This window comes from Corylus avellana, chromosome ca5 (genome assembly GCF_901000735.1).
Source record: "Corylus avellana chromosome ca5, CavTom2PMs-1.0".
Taxonomy (NCBI): Eukaryota; Viridiplantae; Streptophyta; class Magnoliopsida; order Fagales; family Betulaceae; genus Corylus; species Corylus avellana.
In genome coordinates this window covers 25,861,686-25,878,312 of record NC_081545.1, presented here as the reverse complement: position 1 = coordinate 25,878,312, position 16,627 = coordinate 25,861,686, and the positions used below count along the sequence as shown (strand labels likewise).

At 39.3% G+C, this 16,627-nt stretch overlaps 3 protein-coding genes across 3 annotated transcripts; all 3 read right to left on the bottom strand.

Annotated features, from left to right (window-relative positions):
• Positions 1 to 9: 9 nt before the first annotated feature.
• Positions 10 to 1,598, bottom strand: LOC132181195 (uncharacterized). The gene is made up of 2 exons (XM_059594307.1): positions 758 to 1,598; positions 10 to 323 (listed from the first exon to the last, which is right to left on the bottom strand). The coding sequence occupies exons 1-2, from the start codon at positions 1,211 to 1,213 to the stop codon at positions 138 to 140; spliced, it is 642 nt and encodes a 213-aa protein (XP_059450290.1). The 5' UTR covers positions 1,214 to 1,598; the 3' UTR covers positions 10 to 137.
• Positions 1,599 to 2,258: 660 nt separating this feature from the next.
• On the bottom strand, positions 2,259 to 7,337 carry LOC132181193 (cell number regulator 6). Its single transcript, XM_059594306.1, has 5 exons — positions 7,230 to 7,337; positions 6,877 to 7,060; positions 5,734 to 5,848; positions 4,644 to 4,903; positions 2,259 to 2,717 (listed from the first exon to the last, which is right to left on the bottom strand). Exons 2-5 carry the CDS (start codon positions 6,982 to 6,984, stop codon positions 2,493 to 2,495), a joined length of 708 nt encoding a protein of 235 aa, XP_059450289.1. The 5' UTR covers positions 6,985 to 7,060; positions 7,230 to 7,337; the 3' UTR covers positions 2,259 to 2,492.
• A 1,612-nt stretch (positions 7,338 to 8,949) lies between these two features.
• LOC132182634 (peroxisomal membrane protein 11-4) lies at positions 8,950 to 9,951 on the bottom strand. The gene has a single exon (XM_059595934.1). The coding sequence runs from the start codon at positions 9,821 to 9,823 to the stop codon at positions 9,146 to 9,148; it is 678 nt and encodes a 225-aa protein (XP_059451917.1). The 5' UTR covers positions 9,824 to 9,951; the 3' UTR covers positions 8,950 to 9,145.
• Positions 9,952 to 16,627: the final 6,676 nt, after the last annotated feature.

The window sequence follows — 16,627 nt, the reverse complement described above, 5'->3', positions numbered from 1 at the left end:
ATAATACCATATTAAATTAGCAAATCCTATTATGCAAACTCTGATGAGTTATTCTAAGAACGGAAACAGCTCTGAACGTAAATTTAACATGCAGGACTGAAGTATTCGCTAAATTAGACAAAATAAATAAATAAATATTATGCATTACTGGTAAGTTTCAGTAACACAGGAGACTTGGTTGGTCGAACCACGGTCTTGAAGAGAAGAAAGGAGAGATTGCCAACGGAGAAATATACAAATCCACCCGAGGAGTGAGTCACGAAAGATCCAAAACTCTTCCCAGCAATGCAGTGCCATGCCAGACCATACACTGCATCAAATTCCTACAATAAAAAAAAAAAATTAAATAATCAACAGGAGTAAATAATTCATTGCTCATTTTGTTTAATGTGATTTGGAGAAAAAAAGATAATTATGTGTATAGTGTAGTCCGCTTTAATTTTTGAGTAATACTACACTCCAAACTTATTTATCAAACTTATATTATACTCGCTAATGTGTTTTAAGCTACTTAAATTTTTATTTTTTTGAAATAATTGATGTTAAGATATTTAAAAAATAAAATAAAATAATTGGGAGATGTAAAACATTTCTCAATAAATAATTTCCAAAGATATATATATATATATATAAACGTCCTTAAAAATTTCTCAATAAATGAATAAAAGCTAAACCAAACAGATTCAACTATTCAAAAATTAAAAACTTTAAGTAACACATTTCTTGAAGAGTTTGCCGCAAGATTCAATAGACATACCTTCTTGAGGCACATGGCAAGGCGCGTTGGACTGGGCTTCTGGTCGGGATTAGCGTCGAGGAGTGCTCTGGTGTACCGGAAGGCACGCTCTTGCATCAAAGAAGGCATCTCGGCCGATCTCAGCCGGACGTTCAAATCAACGGCTATGGCTGCCAGCCTCACCTCGTTGGATGGAGCCAATGCTAGTGGTGGCAAAGCCCACTTGCGCCGTGGTGGTGGGTGTAGCACCTCCTTTCCCTTATTCTTTGGCATCTTTGCCACTGTCCCTCGTCTTCTTCTTTCATCCTCTGCCTCTGGCCTCTCCATTTGTGTGTGCGCGCTGTGAGAGAGAGAGAGAGAGAGAAGAGAAGAGAAGAGAAGGAAGTGGGAATTAGAAATGTTTGAACTTTGACTGGATGGGTGACGCGCGTGTGTTGTTTGTCTGTGTGCGAGTGTTTTGGTACGTTTGAGAGACATGTCACATGTGACAATAAAAGAGTGTCGTGTGTTTCCGAGAGTTTTGTTTTGAAAAACAAGACTGAATCTGAACCGTCCAAATAACTAGAGGTTACAGCAGATTGCTGTGAATTTTTTACACTGCATCGAAGCCAGATCCCACTGAAAGCTCTCCAGCTAAAAATTAGGGGATGCCCCTCTGATTTGACATATTTAAATAGGGAAAAGGCCTCAAAAAGTTTCTGCAAAAGGTATGATTGAAAAGAGAAAAAAGATTAAAGAACCAACTGACACACCCAGTACTCGTATCGCATGAAAACCAAATGGATTCGGCTTACCTCACCTAGATTAATGAAAAATGTTTGATTTTTATTTATTTATTTATATTTTGTCCATATCCTACAAGAAATTGTAAATGGGCAAATTCATCTGAATTTTACAGATTTAATGATAAATAAAATAAACAAGAGATATATAAGAAAATGACACTAAATATTTTTCAGATTTAATACCTGTATGCAATACAAAGATAATTACTATTTACTAGGGACAAGTAACTACTATCAGTACTGTGGATTCTTATCAGCTGGGGTAACAGGCAAGGGAAACAAGGTAGCTTTTTTAGATTTTGGGGTGCTTGTAATATTGACTGTCTATTTAAATTACAGAAGATCTCTTGTTACTAAAACTACATAATCCAAACCAAATAGTACAGGCAAAAGGCAAAGGCAGTATGGAATTTTTCAGAAACCATCCCATTTTCCACAAGTTCCCCTTGCATTCTTTAGAAAATGGGATAGGACACAAATGTACAAGCCTGGTGATTTTGAGTTTTACATCTTTTTAAGCTTGTGCAAATCATGGCAAGGCGGTTTCAAGCAAGATTACAGGCTCTGTTGCATAAACTGTGTGACCAATTCATTGAAGCAACTATCTAGTAACATGAAGAGTAATGTTAAATACTTGTCTCCTATCCCACTCCTACATCACCGTGCTCATATGGCAATGCTTATCCGCCCTTAGATCAGCATTTATTAAAGAAGAGAAAAAAAAATTCAAAAGTTGATGAACACTGTCACATTAACCTTAATGGTATAAGACTATGATGAAAGAAGAATATTTAGAATTACTCGTAACATGATATGCATTTCAAAGACTTTGTTGGATGGTTTCAAAAATAACTTTAGTATCCGTATACATGTGATCCCAATCTGCTAAAAACATGAGGCACCCAAAAAAATCCCGATTAAGATGTAACATATTTATTTACTCAGTATCAACGCGAGGGTGGGGGGAGCTCCTACAAAGCCTGCATTTCCAAATTGGTGTGCTCGTTGTTGCCAGAGGATGGTGCAGAGTCCTTGTTGCCGTCAGCAGGCTTCATCTCTTGAACAGGAGGGGGATTCACAATGGTCATTGGCATCACAACATTCTCCGAAAGGCGTCCCTTCATCTCCCTGTGCTCCTGACACAAGGCACAAGAGTGCATGCAGCAGTGCACCAAGCACGGGTCACATGGCGAGTTCTGCAGTCAGCAAAAACACGAGTTCATAAGCCCGACAATCAAATGCCACTCAATTATTTTCAAGATCAATAATTCTCTGCCTCAAGACAACATAACTATCAACAAAACAAAGTTTAAATTCAGAAATGGCATGCTGTGTAGTTGCCTCTGGTCCCGGGTAACTTAGCCGATGCTGACTTCTTAACCAAACTATCTACTTTGTCATTACAGTCATATTAAAGACACTAAAATGATACCTAAGATGTGATTGCACATTAAACTCTATAATGTTAGCTATTTATTGGAGATGACCAAAATGCATATGCCCATGTTTGAGTTTTTTTTTTTTTTTTTTTGGATAGGCAAAAACAATTAATGCGCCTGTAAGAAACTGAACCTCTAACCTTACCTTCCACCCCTTATTTACCATTTGGTCCAAAGATCATTGGCAAGATGGGCAGAGTAATCTAACCAATGAGCATAATTTGCAGAAAAATTCACATGGTTACGAGTGTCCATGACCAAACCAGTGTGAACCTGATGCCAACATGTCCAGATTATCCCCTTCGTCATACAAATATGAAGATTTTCCATAGCACTCTTGGGAAGACAATACAACAGACAATAACAAAAGCCAGAATAACAGCCTACCCACAATAAATATGCCAAATGGACCACTAAAAAAATCCAACACACAGCGGGATGTACTAGAAGTGTCATTACAGACAGTAACTATACGGGGACATTTTTCTTTTTTTGTTATCCTCAGTCAATTTGCAAACGTCCATTTAAAGGGTACATGTTGGTCATAGGGAAACAATTTGAGAATTGTTTTGTTTGATAAATCAGTAAAAAATAAAAAAGAAAGAAAGAGGATAAGCTCAAGTACACAAACAGTAAACAATTTAAGAAAAAATAATTAAAAATGTGAAAGAAATTATAGAAATGTTAAGAAACACAAAGGACACTATTCAAGTAGATAGATGAAACTGAAAATGAGAAGCTGAATGCATGGGAGTTTAACTGACCAAAATGCCGACTAATATATGCAGCCTAAAATAAAGTGCAAACCAAAGGCTAAAAAAAAGGGATAAAAACTTGAAGTTACTAAAGCAGATTTTTTCTCACCGATGTTCTGGATAAAGTGCTTTTATTATGTAATACAAAAAATGTAAGCAAATCACTTTCTTTTCAAATCCTAAATGCCAATCAAAATCATGATTGCATTCTATGCAATCATGATCAAAGTTTTGTTGACAGAGCTTTTAAACTCATCAACACCAAGACCTAAAAGAAAAACTAATAAAAGAGAGGTTTCCAATTGACTTGATAGAGAAGAGAAAAGTAAATCCAGCAGAGGAATAAGATGATGGTGATGACATAATAAAAATGAAAGCAATCTCTCTCTCTCTCTCTCTCTCACACACACACACACACACAAATCTGTTTGGACTGACACATTCTAAGGCTTACGAAGTTTAATCATATTACAATAATTTGCACGAAACAATAGTGTTTTCTCTCTATTGCTTCAAGTCTAGCACTCAAAGAAAACATATTGGAAAAAGAATTTCAAAAGTGAAAATTCTCAGCGAGGTGCATATGCTATATGAAAAAAGAAAAAAAAAAGTTTATGCCTGGTTTAAATCTGGTCAGAACTAGGAATATTTATTGTTATCCAAGGGTGCACTTCTAGCCACAAGAGAATGCTCGCTTCATTATGGAAAGATTCTTTGCCTCAGTGAGCAATGTGGTAATCACATAACTTCACTAGCAACATTCATGCATGACCGTGTGCTCCCTAAAAGATGCAACCCTGCCAATAGCTTGAATTAAATGAGCAACTAATGCTTGTGCAGGTGATGTTTGAGGGAAGATATTCATGCAACTGCATTGTCTAATTATTGTAGGCCACCTAATCGTCTACAAAGAAACCTTCAAATTTACCTTCAAATGATATTTCTTCTGTAAGGATTGCCGAACAAGACCAGTGTATATGCCACACATCCACCAAGCAAATAACAAACCCTCACAAATGAGAAACGATGGGTCAACACAACCGAAGGCTGCGGTTGCTGCTGCCACCGCAATTCCACCTTCAACACAAATGGCATGACACATGCATGGTGTGGTCCAAGGGGTATCTTCTCTCAACCTTTCAACGTTGCGCCCAAACAAAACACATGGACAGAATAGTCCTGTTAAGCCTGTAAAGGAAGGAAACAAGAGAAATTTTACATAATTGTAACATGTATTAGTAAAAACATCCTTACTTTCTGCAGTAAAGAAAATATTGGAACCGGAACTTCGAACAGAGCTCATTGCAAGGATACAATCAAGAAACCAACTGAAGATATAAATATATGTATTAAGAAAGGTCGAGGCCAACTGGATGAAAGGCAAAAGGTGTCATGAGGGCTTAATGTTTTAAAGTAATACAAGAGACAAACAAAAATATGGGGAAAAAAAAAGAAGAAAGGAGATTATCTGAGCACAGATAGACTGCTACAAGCAAACTAGTTGACACAATTATTCAGATGGTTACTTTATATATAATCTCATTTTTTTCATCACTCTTGGCAAAGTGAATGGTAAAGCCAGGAGTTGAAATTAATAGAACTAATCTAACAGAAACTTCGGCTCTGTTTGTTAAAATTTTTGTTCTTTGCTTTGCTTTCTCTTTTCAAAACAAAAACATCAACAAACAACCCAACACACAAAACACTCCTAAAAACACAAAACAATTTTCACCTTTATGTTACATCAGAACATTTTTTCAAACCAAAAACATAAAACACTCCCTAAAACACATTACCAAACATTCCCTTAATATTTCCAAGAAATTGGCCTCCACAACTCTTTACATTTGTAACAAAAAAAATTCATTAAATCACGAAAAAGAAGACATTTGGAAATAGGACTACTTATCCACCAGAACAAGTCCATAGCGACAAGCAAGAAACAAAATACCATATTAAAGCTTAATAATATCACATCAAATAACAAAGTTAGGATATTGGGGTATACATCAACTTACAACTTTCTCTGTCTTCAGCACAGCCACAAATCCCTGTTGTCCAAGGTTCATCAGCAGGAGGCTGAAAGCTTTCAGGTAGAGGCTGCCCACATTCATTGCACTTGTGAACAGCCAACTGCCCAATAATTTATAAGGCTGGTAAATAGCTATTACATATTTCATCGTCATAAAACATAAACAGGGGTTGGTGTAAAGAGCAATTCTCCATGGAGATTATAACGTAGTAAGAGCAAATTTAAAGTTCAATCATATATTTAAAAACCAAGACTTAATCAGTCAGACCAGAATGTACAATAGATCAATCAAAGTTCTAGCTCAATTTAGCCCTGGTTTTGCTAACATTTACTTGTTTCAAACTGTTGGAGCTGCCAGTCAACCGGAAATTTCCTGAACTGTAGGGTTCAAGCATGACCCATAAGTTGAAAGAAAAGAATGGAAGTGTGAGAAAAAAAGGGTTATCATTTGGCTCTTGGATCTACCTACAAGTTTATTCTTCAATCATTTTTTGTTGTAAATGAGAACCATATGGAGTACTGGATTCGGATTCCTGACATCATATGAACTCACACATCCAGGTTACGTCTTAAGTGAAAAAATGGGTAATTATAAATGATCGCCAAGAATGCACCGCAAAGTGTCAAAGGTTCTAGTATGAAGTTTATGTCCATTACGACTATACCAGTTTGAGTTACTTCCTCTCTCCCTGTCAAAGTTAATACTCGCATTACAAAGGCATAGGGCTGGAAAAGCATATGAAGTCCTACGAGGATGAATCCCACCATGACTGGATGTAAGGGGCTTTGGTGTCCCGTGTCCCCTTACAGCAGATCTACAGCACAGGGTAATATTAACCAATCACCTTCTCCTCGTAGTTCTATTCCTTCATCACTCAAAAACATCCAAATCAACACCCTAAAGAATCACAGGAGGACCATAATTCAGACCAACTACCACAAAATACTCCAACCAAGAGGCAAATGCTATCAACCAAAATTCAAATTCATATCAATTCATGAAATAGATCAGTAAAGAGATATTAACGGCAAATGGGTCCTATACCAATAGCATAAATAACAAAGGGTTTTACTATAATCCCATAAAAATGAGTATCTTTTCACAGAGAGAGAGAGAGAGAGTAAAAACCTGAGGAACCTCAATGGGTTGATTAAGCTCTCCAGGTTTAATATCCTCCAGTGGCGCCTGATCCTTATTCAGCTTCACATACCGCGAGGGCGCTGCCCCATCTGCCATCTGATCTCACACACTCCTCACAAAATTCAACAAACTGACAAACAAAAGATAACCCTACAGTTTGCTTCCAGATAATCTGCAAGAAAATGAACACAACCCATAATTTTAGATTGAAAACAAAATTAAAAATTAAAAATTAAAAAAATTAAAAAAAAAAAAAAAACAACTTCAAAAATATGGCACTGAATCAAAGTTCTATAAAGCATTTTCTTCCTTTCACTCTACTATATTTCAGGGACACTAACCTCGGAGAATCCCTTCGAAATCGGACGTCGGCTCGACAATCTGGTTCTTGAAATAAACCTCAACTTGGGTTTGACCCCCGGTTTAAGACTTTAGCTGTTTACTGTAGTCTTGTAGTTTGGTGTAAACTTCGAACAACGCCTCTGCGGTTCCTCCACGCCCACTGTGCCAATACATGATTTCCACGTCAACACGTGAAAAATAAATAAATAAAAAATCACGTCAATTAATTCTTTATTACCGGCTTACTACAACACTTCGGAGACGAGTAAGGTAGAAAACAAACACCATTTCACTTTAGAAAGGTAGACGAGCCACTTCAAAAGGAAAAAAATAAATAAATAAATAAAAAATAACAGTAAATAAAGGTATCCATTTAACTGTCAAATATTATATTTTTTACGGTCCATAAATATTGTCGTATGATAAATATGATGTCATGTTATTTGAAATTTTTAAATAAAAAAATATTATATACACCGTTAAAGATATGTAATGAAACCCCAATCATTAAATAAAAAATGAGATGATCCTGAAATGAATTGGAGATGACTTATCTTATAGTTATGACTAAATTTAAAAAAATATATATAATAATACATATGTTGTCACATCTTTTAATGTTATAATTGTAAATAACATATAATCATATACACAGTTAAATACAATAAAATAATATTATGACTGTAAAATAGATTATCTTAATTTTACTTGAAATTGAGAAGAACCTAGATTTACATTCGACTCTTTAAAATTTAACAAGTATTTTGCTTCAAATTATGTAGGACCACACTTTAATTTCACCATACATCTAATATTTGCTCATCCTTCATATAAAAGAGAATGCTATAGTGATCCTTCATTTAAGAGGAGTAATGATTTTGAAGTATATCCTAGAGTTTTAGTTCGAGTAAATTGATTTTTTATTGAAAATTTTTAATTTTCTAACTAGAAAATCTGAAAAATGGAGGAAAAAAAAAACAAAAACAAAAAACAAAAAGTCACTTCATAAAAGGTGTAATGCTTCATCGAGTTCAATTTGCAAAACCTAATTAAAACCAAATATATATATATATATATATATATATATATATATATATATATATATATATATATATATAAAATTAAAAAAAAGGTGGTCGCAACGCCACTCCCATAGGTGGGCACGCAACCACTTTAGTCTTGGTTAGAGATAATTGCATGACCACCCCTATCCATTGGGTGGCTGGGTGACTATTCCTTCTCTTGGCTAAGAAGGCTGCACGAGTCAGCACGACTACTTTCTCTCTTAATTTTAATCTTATTTTTATTTTCTCATAAGCAAGAAGCAAGCTCCACACATGTTTGTGTTTTTTCCAAGTAAGCATAATTTAGTATTTGTTTCCTTAACAAATATTTTCTCAAATGCGAACATCACCAAAACTACTTCTCAATTTTATATCACATAAAAAAAAAATAATGATAAATAAATAAAACACTTTACAAAACCATTAACGAGCATACTCGATCAATATTTTCTATTTCTCTAACTTGATGTCTCAAAAAAATATATTACTTGATCGAATTATTATTTGACAAATGAAAATAAATATAAACGATAAATTATCATTGAAAAAATCATGTGCAAATGTAACCCACGTGCTCTGTTACTGGTTTAATCAAAATGGTAAAGGAATTAGTGAATATCCTTTTCTGGATTGCAGAATGAACATTCACTCTTGCTTCAAGTAAAGTGACAGTAAAATCTACATTATGTTATTATAATTATACACATACACCGGAAGAGTATGCAGCTGCATATTGGGATCAGAGTTTCAAACACAACATCATCAGTTTGCAACACTTGGGTATCTCTCAATCTCTCAATTTCCAACATCTTTTTGTTTTTTTGTTTTCATTTTAAACAGGAATCTTAAGCTTATGAGGGCCAATTTCTGTACCAGCCAGCCCATGCAGAGACCAATCCGCTGATCCCAAGAGTGACAGCATGGTTGCAGAAAGGGTTGGGTTCGATGTCCGCCAATCCAATGATTAAGTCAGCAACATTAGCTGCCACCGCCATCAGCCTCATCACTCTATCAGCTCTGATCTTTTTGATGCTCTGTTTCGCATCCTCTGTTTCTCCTTTTGACTCGGCAAGCTTTTTCTCCGCCTCCACTCCCTCTCTGATGACAATGAAATCAGATATAATAAAGAAAATATACCCAAAAGACTCACCAAATGCTGATATGAAGCTCATCTTTGTCGCCAACTTGGGGTCCAAGGTTCCAACTCTTGACAGCCAAAGAAAGTGGTCGAAAAAGAAGTAGATCATTTCCCCGGCGTTTGCAAGAACCGCTAGGAACCGGAGAGTAGGGGTTGAGCCGGGGCTTCTTCTTAGCCCATTGAAGCCGGTGAGAAACCGGCCGCTCCTGAAAGCTTTCCGGCTAAGCCCCGAGGCGACCTCCCAGCGCTTGGCTCTTCCGGCTATATCTGGGTGGGTGGCTTCGGCGTGCCAGTGGACAAGCTTGGAGGTGTATTGGAAGGTCTTGACAAGCTTGTCAATACCATCTCTCTTTGCTAGGAAGATGACCAGCTTGTCCACCTTGTCGTTCATGGCTGAAGCTGATGAATAGCCGATTGTGTTTGTTCGTCAGAGATCTGTTTGGGTAGAAATTAGTAGAAAAGTAAAGGAGAGCCACAGAATTTGGGTTCTGGATAATACTGTAAGCTATGCTCCTTGTTTTCCTCCTCATCCTACTTACTCTTCTGTGCCACTAAACTAGATTAAAATTTCAAGCAGGACTAGGCATTCTTTGTCCTGTGCTGGAAGAAATCCACGTTGCCACAGGATAGAGAAATATGCTCTATTCATTTTTATTCATTTTTTTTATACACATGAAATTAAAAAAATAGATAAATAAAAGATGGACACGATACAATAGTGTTCATACCTATTAGGAAGTATTCTAGTAATTTAGAATACTCAATGACGATTCAAGAATGAAAAAAACATAACGATTCAATGACGATTTAAGAATGAAAAAAAAAAACAAAAAACAAAACAATTCAATGACGATTCAAGAATGAAGAGTAATATGTCTCATGTTAGAAAGAAAGGAAAAAAACTCTGACGAGACAGTTAGGACATGGATCATAATTTATTATTTACTAGTTGTTATCTCTACCGTATGTGATAATTTTATTTAGGGTTGACTTTAATGCTAATATATTATCTTATTCAGGAGTAGAGATTTTCGATAGCTTGGGGTCATTTTAGCGTCAGCCAAAGTCTGATGTGGCTATGTTTTTTTTAAATAACGTCAGATACTTTGCTTTTGTTTTTTTTTAAAAAAAAAAATTTATAAATTGAAGAAGATAAATATTAAAGGGAAATCCAAATTTGAAGTATTAGAACTAAATTTGAGGTATTAGCATCAAATTTGAGGCATTAGCACCAAATTTAAGATGATCGAATCCCTTTTGAGTGATACAATCTCTAAAGGGTTAATCTTTCACCCCTAAATTTTAGTTTTAAATCCAAAAACAAGTTTTGAGGTATTAAAAATTAAATATTAACTCATAAAAATTTAACTAATAAAAAAAAATGACAAAATTTTTTTTTATTATTTTTTAATATATGTCCTACGTTAGGTTGCATTTTGGCAGCCACATAGCAGGGCTCCTTATTCAGGGACGGACCCAAAAATTTTTTCCTGGGTAATCCCGGACCATGGTCCCAATTCTAAAATTATATATATATATATATATATTAAATTACTATTTTACCCTTGGGTTCGCCTCCTTCCCTCATTTCCTCTCCTCCGGTGGCATAGCAGAATATTAGCGTCGGGGGCATTTTTTATGAATAAAAAAAATAAAATAAATTAAAAATATTAAAAAAATAATTAAATATAAAAAATCGGTTATTTTTCTACTTTTTAGCTTTGCAAGTGCAGCAGTTTTCCAAGAGATGACGTGGCACGCCTGCCGAGTTTGAGTTGAACCAACACCCGAACAGTTTGACTGCACAACAAAGAAGAAAGAAGGATCGAAGTGACCGGGGGTGAGCCGGCGTGGGCACTCCGATGCCTAAGTCAGAATGGGAAAAGATGCTAGTAACAACTATCGAGCTCAAATTATGAGAGTTGTGATTACCTTTGCTTTGATCATATGACTTGTATTTATAGGCATTGGAGGGAATTTGATTTCCCACTTATTAAGGAATCTTATCCCTTGATATCGGCTAAACAAACATTTGAATGAAAAGATCATGTTTGTTAGTTCTTCCACGATTTGAGCGACTTGAGATCAGAGGATCAACTTCGTAATCTTTTCAGATATCAGAGTTATCCCTTTTACCGCGACTTAAATGTCCTGAGTTATTCTCGGACTTCATGGTCTCGGCTAGGGGTTGCCTTGGATTGGAGGTCTCGGATCTCATGAGTAGTCTTCGTCTCGGATTACTTGAGTAGGTCTCGTCTCGGATCACTTGAGTAGGTCTCGTCTCGGATCACTTGAGAAGGTCTCGTCTCGGATCACTTGAGTAGGTCTCGTCTCGGATCACTTGAGAAGGACTCGGACTTGGGCCTTTTGAGTAGGTCTCGGACTTGGGCCTCTTCTGGTTGGGCCCAAGGACTGCTCAATAAATGGTAAGCTAGTTCATGACCCAACAGTTACCCCCAAATTTTGAAGTTTGTAAAACTAAAGAAATTTCATGTCTTGATGGAATGAACCGAGGCCAGCTTTTCTTAAGAGAGATTCCAAAACAGTCAACGTCTTTCCGACTCCGTCCCGGATAATAAGGCGGCAAAATTTGAAATTTAAACTTCAGATTCAAAATTTAAATTTCAAATCTTGGAGGGTAGATTCAAATTCAAATTTCAAATATTAGGGGGAATTTTGACTCTCGACATTCCAGGTGTCGGTTGAAATTCCGAGACCCTATCGCTTCATTAATGCTGGCTCACACGTGTCATCTATAGGCGGCGTCGGTTGAGCTTCCGAGGCCCTGTTTCACATGGTGCTTTTAATGCACACGTGTCCGAGGCGGTCTTATTTATAGGACAGTATCTTCTCTTTTTCCATTCTTTCTATCCTCCGTAGCAGCTTCTAGCTTTTCTGTTTCCTTCTTTATCCTTCGAGAACTCTTTTCGTTTTCATAAACCATGTCTGGAGATGAGGGATCAGGGTCTGATGGCCTCGGCGACAACACCTACCCAGCCTGTTGGCGGCCATTGTTAACTAAGGCTGATGAAGCCAGAATTCGGGAGGAGTGTTTTATCCCCAAATCCGTGAAGCTGCGATTCGATGATGAACGGATAGGTGCAATAGTGCGTTCTGATGCGCACGAAGTTTGTCTGTACGAGACGATGTTCCGTGCTGGTTTTCGCTTACCCATTCCGCCGACCATTCGAGAGTTGCTGAGCTATCTGAATCTAGCTCCCCATCAGATTGTGCCCAACGCATGGAGACTTATCCATGCCTGCGTGTTGCTTTGGCCTCTGGCACTCGGACCGGGGCATCATCTCACAGCCCGGGAATTTTTGTGGGTATATCGCCTTCAAAAGAACCCAAAGTGTGATGGTTTATACAATTTCCAGTCACGAAGGGGGAAATTCGTTCACGTAGATGGTAAATATTCCAGCAACCATGCGTGGAAGGGAAAGTACTTTTTTGCAACAGGGAGGTGGGAATTTCATCCTACCGAAGTTGCCCAGGGTCCGAGAGTGCCTCGGGAAACTAGTGTTCCTGCAGCGAACGCTTCTAAAGAGCCAGCCCTTACCGATGACGAACAACAGCGTGTAAATAAAGTTTTAAGGTGGACTCAAAGACACGAGAATTTACTAAGCTATTCATTGCTAATGAATACGGCCTCGCAAGGAGGGGGCCTCGTCAGATTGGAAAAAGGCGATGGCGGAGGTAAGAAGGGACCTGTTTCCGCGGTTGTCCGAGACCCAAAGGTTCCTGCCTTAGACCCTCCAGCGGCCAACACCCGAGGAGCTACCCCGCGGAAGACCAGGCTTGATAAAGGTAAAGGAAAACTGGTCGAGTCACCCAAGCAGAAGAATCCTCCACTTCAAACTGGGGGGGCTCTAAGAATTAGTGGGAGAGTGGATCCTCCTGGTGCTGCACAATTTTGAACTACAGGGCCTTTGAAAATGGCCACAAAACCTAACCCTCCAACCCGGGCAGCTAGGGCTCTGCACTTGGTTGACGAGCCTGAGGGATTAGGAGAACCTGAAGCTCCTCACCCTAAAAAGAGGAAGCTGGTGAGAGCAACAGAAGTGAAGGTACAGGATCAGTTTGCTAGCTTGCTAGCTGCTAGGCGAAAGGCTGCTTCTGGACCTGTGGTGAAGTCAGTTACAGAGGTTGAGGCCTTTCTGGCCAACGAGCCTGTTCCTGCACGTCCATTAAATGCCACTCCTTTGGCCTCGGATGGCCTCGAGGCTAAGAATGCCATTCCCATCCAATCTCTCTCGCTCCAACCCCTGGGCTCCAACATCCAACACATTTTGGATGATATAGAGTTGGTGGAGCATTCGGATGGCTCCGTAGAGATGGTGTGTGAGAGGACCAAGGGGCCAACTGCAGCTGTCGAAGGAGCTAAACCTCTTTCTCCTGTTGACGAGGCTGAACCGGAAGTCCACGCACCTCCATCTACTAGGGCTCGGACGCCGACTCCTGTCGAGAAGGTTACCGAGAAGGCATCGGCTAAAGAGACGAAGCCTACTGCCGAGACCTCATCTTCTTCCGCCTCGGCTATTAGGCCTCAAGGAGTAGACTGGACTGTCGGCGGACGTCTGGCAGATTTTAGCGGTGATTTGAAGGGTAATCCCTTCTTGGCACTGGTAAATTTAATTCCGCACGAGAGCCTTACCATGGAACGCGACATCTCTGCTCAAGGCATGACAGAGCAGATGATTTATTATCAACTTACTGTAAGTATACTACCTCTTTTTTCTTTTTACTCTATGCATAAACATACTGACAGAATCTTTGCCACAGGCTATTATGAGGTCGTTGGTTTGGTACTGCTATTTCCGGAAGGTAACCCAGGAATCGACCAACAAGACCGACATGCTCCAAGGCTTAATCACTGACCTGGAAGCCGAAAATACCAGGCTAAAGGAGGTAGTGGCTAAGCAAGATGAGGAACTATTGCTCTCGGGCCAACAGCAGTCAATAATGCAGGCCGAAACATCCGAGATGGCTGCGGCTCGGACAAGGGCTGAGTATGAGGCTGCGGAGTTGGCGGCCGAGATTAAGGGTCTTCGGGCTGAAATAAGCCGACTCCAGGAGGACAACTCCATTATAAGAGAAGATCGGAACCAATTGGAGGAAAGGCACTCGAGCGTCTCGGATCAACTGGAATTGGCTCGGGCTGAAATTCTGGAGCAGAAAACCTTGGTGGCAAAAACAAATGACGCCAAAGTGATTGCTGAGGAGAAACTGAAGTTCTTCAAGGGCAAATACGCTCAGGTGAGAGCTCGATTGAAGGAGGCTAAGAGCCAAGTTGCCAGTTATTTGCGCCAGCTATCCTTTGCTTCATGGGTCCGAAACTCTGCCTGGGCTGACGGACTCATTCTTGGCTTTGAAACCTTTCGAGCATGGGCTAAGAACTCGACCCAAAAAATAGATCTTGACAGGATAAAGATCGAGGACATCCCTTGCTCGGACGCAGCTATGGCTCAACTGATAAACCTAGGCCAAGAACAAATGCCTGACGCCGCAGGAATAAAAGAATTTTTCTTCGACCCCTTCTCTGCTCAATATCGCCAAGGTACCGAGTCTGATCCAGATGACACCCAGTCCGAGGCCGTTTCTGCTGAGTCCGGCTCTGCCGAGGCCCCCGATGCTAATCTTGCTTCTGCCCCTAAGGCAAAATAGTGTAACACCATATGATAGCTCTTTGTACATACCTTAAGTTTCTTAATGAAATGAGTTTTTTATGAATCTCGAAGTAACAACTTTCTGATTTTTGTTTGTTGCCTAAGGTAGTTAAAGAAGCTTATAACTATATTTCTCCGGATTATGTCTTGGAGATTTTACTTTAGCCTTAGTTACACTATAACGAGTTTTTGTCTCGTAGGGTCGGATTCTTACCCTGAGTCAGGTCTCGAAGAGTTTTTTTATGCTACTCCGAGTTAGGTCTCGGAGAGTTCTTTTATGCTACTCCGAGTTAGGTCTCGGAGAGTTCCTTTACGCTACTCCGAGTTAGGTCTCGGAGAGTTCTTTTATGCTACTCCGAGTTAGGTCTCGGAGAGTTCTTTTAGAGAATGCTTTTTTCGGTTGCATCCTGCTTGGAAGCACCTTTTCAGCCATTTTCTCTAAGATTAATGAAATCATTTAATTTTGTACATATGAACCTTATATGCTGCATAACTCCGAGATACTTTTATTCATTAAAATAAAGTAATGAAATGACGAACAAATTACATATCGCAGCGTTTTAGACATAGTACTTTTTAAGGTGCTCAGCATTCCAAGGCCTCGGAAGAGTCTTACCTTTGGAATCTTTCAAGTGGTATGCTACTGCTCTTTTGCACTCAATCACCCTGTAAGGTCCTTCCCAATTAGGAGCCAGCTTTCCCTCAGCCGGGTCCTTAGTCGCCAAAGTAGCTTTACGTAGAACCATATCTCCAACTTTGAAGCTCCGAGGCTTGACCTTTTTGTTGAAATAACGAGTCACTCTCGCCTGATATGCTGCCATAGCCACTTGGGCTTGATCCCGCTTCTCTTGTAGCAAATCCAAATGTAGCTGTAACCCTTCGTTATTAGTCTCGGATTGGAAGGTCTCTACGCGATAGCTGCCTGAGCCTACCTCGGCTGGTATAACTGCCTCAGTCCCGAATGCTAAGGCATATGGTGTCTCTTCGGTTGGAATTCTCTTGGTCATTCGGTATGCCCACAATACTTCTGGCAGATCTTCTGCCCAGTTTCCTTTCCGATCATCCAGCTTCTTCTTCAAGATCTTGAAAATTGTTTTGTTGGTGGCTTCTACCTGCCCATTTGCCTGGGGGTGCCCAGGAGACGAGTAATAGTTCCTTATTCGCAGCTGGGCACACCAGGCTCGGAATGACTCGCAGTCAAACTGCTTGCCATTATCTGTGATAAAAGCATGGGGAATGCCATACCGACATACGATATTCTTCCATAAAAATCGCTCTATTGCCTTAGCCGTGATATTTACTAAGGCTTCAACCTCTGCCCACTTGGTGAAATAATCTACAGCAACAACTGCGAACCGCACACCTCCCCTGCTCCGAGGCAGTGGTCCTACTATATCTACCCCCCATTGGGAGAAGGGCCAGGGTGAGGATATTGCACTCAAGTCTTCAGGAGGTTGATGAGTGATATTCGCGAATCGCTGGCACTTGTCACAATTCCTGACTATATCTGCCGAGTCTCGACTCATGTT

Bases quoted from the DNA above. Each gene is read 5' to 3' on its own strand.
- LOC132181195 (XM_059594307.1), bottom strand. From the start codon at position 1,213: ATGTCTCTCAAACGTACCAAAACACTCGCACACAGACAAACAACACAC. The intron at 324-757 runs GTATGTCTATTG...TTTTTATTGTAG, and splicing joins TTGCCATGTGCCTCAAGAAG to GAATTTGATGCAGTGTATGG.
- LOC132181193 (XM_059594306.1), bottom strand. From the start codon at position 6,984: ATGGCAGATGGGGCAGCGCCCTCGCGGTATGTGAAGCTGAATAAGGAT. The intron at 4,904-5,733 runs GTAAGTTGATGT...CTTCCTTTACAG, and splicing joins TGCTGAAGACAGAGAAAGTT to GCTTAACAGGACTATTCTGT. The intron at 2,718-4,643 runs GTAAATTTGAAG...TGCTGACTGCAG, and splicing joins AGAAGAAATATCATTTGAAG to AACTCGCCATGTGACCCGTG.
- LOC132182634 (XM_059595934.1), bottom strand. From the start codon at position 9,823: ATGAACGACAAGGTGGACAAGCTGGTCATCTTCCTAGCAAAGAGAGAT.